The sequence below is a fragment of the Papilio xuthus genome, unplaced genomic scaffold (assembly GCF_000836235.2).
Source record: "Papilio xuthus unplaced genomic scaffold, Pxut_1.1 DF827714.1, whole genome shotgun sequence".
Lineage (NCBI taxonomy): Eukaryota > Metazoa > Arthropoda > Insecta > Lepidoptera > Papilionidae > Papilio > Papilio xuthus.
The window spans coordinates 3042915-3048127 of record NW_013530935.1 but is presented as its reverse complement, the minus strand read 5'-3'; the positions used below and the strand labels follow the sequence as shown (position 1 = coordinate 3048127).

Here is a 5213-nt window from a genome sequence, read left to right as displayed (position 1 = left end):
AGTTCAAACTTTTGTAATACCATAATTTAGTAACTGTTAACTACAGATCATCATCATCTCACTATAAGTCACCACCGAGGGGCTCAGAGCCTACCCTAAATCAAGAGTGACTAGGACATAGACAACCACGCTGGCCCAGTGCGGGTTAGTTGACTTAACACATATCTTTAAATTTCTTCTCAGATATGTGCAGGTTGTATCACGATGTTTTCCTTCACAGTAAGAACGTCGGATAAATGTACATATGTAAATCGAAAAACACACTGGTACGTGGCGGGATTCGAATCCAGGACCTACAGATTGCAAGTCAAGTGCTAGGCCCCTGAGCCACCGACGCTCTACCTATAGATACCTAAGTAAAACAAATTAAGGAAATCCTTGTTTTAATTAATTTGTTCAAATTTTTTTAATTCTTGAATTGAATTTGAATGCTTAATTTCTTTTCTTGATTATGAAAATACGTATTTGTAAATACAGGTCACGATCCATTTGAAGTACTTTAACTACTTTGTTTTATCATTCAGAATAAAAAACAAAAAAATGAAAAACTATTTTTTGTTTTAGTTGAGAATTTTTATTCTTAAACTTCCTTCAAATGTCTTTTTAATGTGCCAGTTTTATTCACATTAAATTTACAGAGGAATAAACTTTTTGTTTTTTTTTTTTAATTTATTAATCTTAAACTACACATGGTTGTTCAATTTGTATCCGTCTATCCACATCTATGAAGACTGGACTGACTTTCTCAATATACCGCATTAGTACATCGTAATCCACACCAACAACTTCCACGTTTCTTCTATTTTCCGAAATCATCTATAACAAACATGATTCCAATTATAAATTATTATTTTCTTAATAAAATTAACAGTAAAATGTTATTGGCAGCTACATGTACTTTATTTTATGTAAAATAAAAAAAAATAACTTTGATGACATAAATAAATGTTATATTGTGTTATGGTTTCTACAAATTCCTTCATAACTAGTTTCGAGAATATTGTAATTCGAAACAATTTACAAATTATCACACTTTATCTCTCGTTAAAGCTTGATATCAAAAATTCCAGTAAAGTATCATAAAAGCGGAAAATCAGAACAAGGTCTATAAAAGAGCAATGATGTTTACGATTAAACTCTCAATAACAATAACGAAAACATAACTCACATTAAAGCCCCCACCTCCATTACCAATAAAATTTTGGGACACAACTTTATAATATTTATCTTTTATCAAGGGTACATATCGAGGAACAGAACAATCTTTGCATCTCACAGTCACGTTAACAACACGAGAACCAAGTGGCCTTGAACCATCAAAAACTGTTTGGATACCTGGAAAGAATATCATCTAAGAAAAGTAGAGGAAATCTTATTGTTTATCGTAACCGTGACAATGTATGGTAATTATTAATTACATAGGGTGATGGATAATAATAAGTTCCCTAACTAAATTTTTGTACATGTAGCTCCAATAAATTATAATAAATAATTGATTTAAACTCACTGAGAATCCATCACCTCCAGTGCCAATAAAGCTTTGGGATACGACTTTATAGTATCTATCAAGTTCTAATCGTTTGTATCGAGGCACATCGCAATCTATACAACGAACATTTACGTCTAATACCCTCTCGTTAACAGGCCGTGAACCATTGAATGTAGCTTGAATACCTGATATATAACATTGAGTATTAAAAGAAGGATTCAATAGGATCCTCAAAAATATGGCTAATATCTCACATCCATCGTAGTGGTACAGTTTATTACATTTTTTTTATTTCTTTATTTGTTGAATTTCACATCCGAAAAGTTACTTACCAGATACTTGTAACATTCTTGCACCAGGATAAGGTACATTAGCTACAGAAAATTCTAACATTTCCATTATATGGTCGCCTCTAAGATCGAACACCTCTACGTTGTTCTCAAATGGCGTCGATAATAGCACCGTCTCAAATGTTATCACTGAAAATAAACTAGATTTACTTCCCACTGCGTACAGGATGTTTTGAAATACATGTGTTGTTATGTATACTAAAAAAAGTTATACTAAAAATAATAATAAACTTTAAAAAATAAACGCGATTACAACTTGAGCCAAAAAAACATTTTAGGGTTTAAATATATGTACTATATATGTATTATTGTGGTTTTATAAAGTCATCTAGATACTCACATCCAGGTTCCATATCTACTCGTATACCGCCTTGGTTAATTATACAAAAATCGGCATAATGCCAATTATTTCCTTCTGCTTTGTCTAGAACCTTGTAAAAAGAAAAATATTGAACGACTAATTTATTAATAGCTCAATGAACAGATAACATCACACTTACCGCATCCATAAATGCGTCACATATAAAACTTCCTAAATTACATTCGGAGCAGGCACATCTAGAAGACATATGGACCATAGAAGTTCCTATCTGTTTAGTAGCTCTCTGTGTTATATCGGGTAGGTATGTGTTTATCTTTGCCAATACATCAGGAGCTGCAACCAAATTGTTTTATTTTGAATTTTGAAGAAACTCTTTTAAATTAAGTTTTAGAACATTTACCTTGATCTATTTCGTTTCCAATAAAATGGGGATTACCTTCCCATCTCAATAAATTTCCATCGTCATCGAAAAATAACTTAATTTCTCCTAAATATTGTGTATGTGCTGCAGCTTGGACAATTAAAACCTAAAAGCGTAATTTGTTTAAACATTTATTTATTTCAATTTTTTTTTAAAGTTCCGCACCGTGTTTTCTTTCCAATATCTAAAGACTCGAGCTACAACAACCCTTTCAATACTTGAGAATAAGTATAGCTCATATTTCTTTATCTGTTTGATTTATTGTGTCCATGTGAACGTTTAAACCTTACCTTTCTTGTCTGTTGTTCAACTACCACAGGATATGGTTCTTGGGCCACAAATCCGGAACTTTCTGGTGGCACGCCATTATATAGCAAAGTGTGGCTATGACCACCTACTACTATATCTATATGTGGTCCGCCATGAAGTGCTATGTCTCTATAAATTTTAATAAAAAATAATTACGGACGGCAAACAAAAACACATTCAGTTACCTTGTAAATTATCAGACCAAGGGATTAGTCCTAAATTTCCATTAAAACCAAATATTCAAAAGAATGAGTAAGGTTAGATATTTCAATGTGTTACCTGTCAATATCAAGTCCACAATGTGATAAGACTATTATAATGTTAACTCCATCACGATGTAACTTCTCTGCTTCTGCTTTTACAGCTTCCACTTCATCTGTAAATTGCAATTGTCCAGTAGACGCCAGTTCCTTAAAGAAAGTTGAAACATGACACCACAATTGAACGCAATAAATGTAAATTAACAATTATTTACTTACATTGGTTGTAGAAATAATAACACCAATTATTCCTATCCTTCGTCCGTCTCGTTCTACAACTATACTAGGATGATACAAGCCTTGTATAGAGGGCTCTAAATCATCAATTATATTTGCTGTTACCACTTTTGAATCTAAATGCTCTAAATAGGGCACTACACCGTCAATGCCGTTGTCGAATTCATGATTTCCTAAAACCTGTAAGGTTCAATAAATAACAATTGTGAGAAGAAAACATTGAGACAGGTTTTCTGTTATCCCTAATTTTGGGTTTCCCTGAAACACCAAATCATAAATAAAATGTCTTTGTATCCAACGTTATCGATATTATTCATCAAGGTTCAGTGTTAAGGAGTACACAGAATGATAGTACCGAAGATACCGATCTGATAATCTAAAATTAATTGAATTATTGTACAGATTTTATCAGCGTAAATATTTATCGCATTACTTACATGAGCATCATGTGGTAACATATTCATAAAATCTTGGGTGACATTCCATCTTAATAAGTTATACCAAATCGTTCCCTGGAAGCTATCACCTCCGTTAAGAAGCAAGGAGTTTGGTTCCCTTATCATTGCCTCTCTTACAACAGTTGCTAAGCGAGCAAAGCCTCCAATGCATGGTGCTACTGTTGGATTACAAACTCCTCCAGATGGACTCGTTTCTACAAACCTATGGGTAACAAATATTCATTACATTAATATTAGATATGCCACCTTTAAGATCCCTCATCATCTTGACTTTGATATGCAGAGATGTCTAAATTCACTTACATTTTTTTATCCTCTTTCACACACTATTTTGCATCTATCTACGTTAAATTAAGAACGCAGTAAAGTTCCGTATGTGTAATAATCTATCGGAATTTTATAAAATATATCACATGTTAAAATTACACTACGAGATTCTGTTGCATTTGTACAAAAAAATAACCTATTCTATGGTACATTTGAAATACTTACCTAGCATGAAAATCATTGTAATGTAAAATATTTAAAGGGTACTCATTTTGAGTGTACACTTCACTGAAAATACAAAAAATTAAAAATATTTTAGACATTTTTACTAACACATTTGCAATGCGTGTTATGTAGTACACAGTTTATATTGAACTCGATATAATGCAATGTATTTGATAAGATAACCTAACATTTCAAGCCAGATCTGTATTGTAATACAATTTATCTATATTAACTAAGATAAAAATAATCCCTCTATAATCCAAATCGCAAGTTTTACTAATATCAATAAGTTATCGGTTAAAGAGCGTCGGTGGCTCAGGGCAAAACACTTGATTTGTAATCTGCAGGTCTTGAGTTCGAATCCCGCCGTGTACCAATGTGTTTTCGATTTTATATTTACATGTGTCCGTGTTACATTTATCCGACGATGACGGAAAACATCATGATCCAACCTGCATATATCTGTGTAGAAATTCAAAGATATGTGTGAAGTTTATCAATCGACACTTGGCCAGCGATGCTGACTAGTGAGAGCCCCTCAGTGGGGACGTATATGATGATGATGATGAATAAGTTGTCATAAAATATTGTAAATACGCTGGTGACCCTTGATAGATTTAATTTATGGGTTTGCGCTTGATGTGATGTTCTACTTTGACTGAATTTGTTGGTTATATATTAAGTTTGTTGACGCGTTAAATTGAGAAGGTTTTAGTTATGAAGGCTTATTTATTATTCAGGTCCTGTAGGTCATTAGAAAGTTTGTAGCGCGACTGAATTTAAATCGGCGGTCGTTATTGTCATTTTGCAACAACGTTATAAAATATTTATAAAAGTTGCTTATCCCACTTTCGAACTCGATTAAATTTTTAAAC

At 32.6% G+C, this 5213-nt stretch overlaps 1 protein-coding gene across 2 annotated transcripts; it reads right to left on the bottom strand.

Moving 5' to 3' along the window:
* Positions 1-566: 566 nt before the first annotated feature.
* Positions 567-4482, bottom strand: LOC106116582 (apyrase). 2 transcript variants are annotated; one of them, XM_013310460.1, is made up of 11 exons: positions 4339-4482; positions 3826-4048; positions 3371-3568; positions 3171-3301; positions 2873-3020; positions 2562-2688; positions 2340-2494; positions 2180-2270; positions 1822-1968; positions 1169-1335; positions 567-816 (listed from the first exon to the last, which is right to left on the bottom strand). In XM_013310460.1, the coding sequence occupies exons 1-11, from the start codon at positions 4434-4436 to the stop codon at positions 679-681; spliced, it is 1623 nt and encodes a 540-aa protein (XP_013165914.1). In that variant the 5' UTR covers positions 4437-4482; the 3' UTR covers positions 567-678. The 2 variants fall into 2 exon arrangements, with proteins under 2 accessions (XP_013165914.1, XP_013165913.1); XM_013310459.1 differs by lacking the exon at positions 1169-1335 and adding an exon at positions 1508-1674 and having other exon boundaries at positions 569-816.
* Positions 4483-5213: the final 731 nt, after the last annotated feature.

Bases quoted from the DNA above. Each gene is read 5' to 3' on its own strand.
- LOC106116582 (XM_013310460.1), bottom strand. From the start codon at position 4,436: ATGTCTAAAATATTTTTAATTTTTTGTATTTTCAGTGAAGTGTACACT. The intron at 4,049-4,338 runs GTAAGTATTTCA...TGTTACCCATAG, and splicing joins TACAATGATTTTCATGCTAG to GTTTGTAGAAACGAGTCCAT. The intron at 3,302-3,370 runs GTAAGTAAATAA...ACTTTCTTTAAG, and splicing joins TTATTATTTCTACAACCAAT to GAACTGGCGTCTACTGGACA.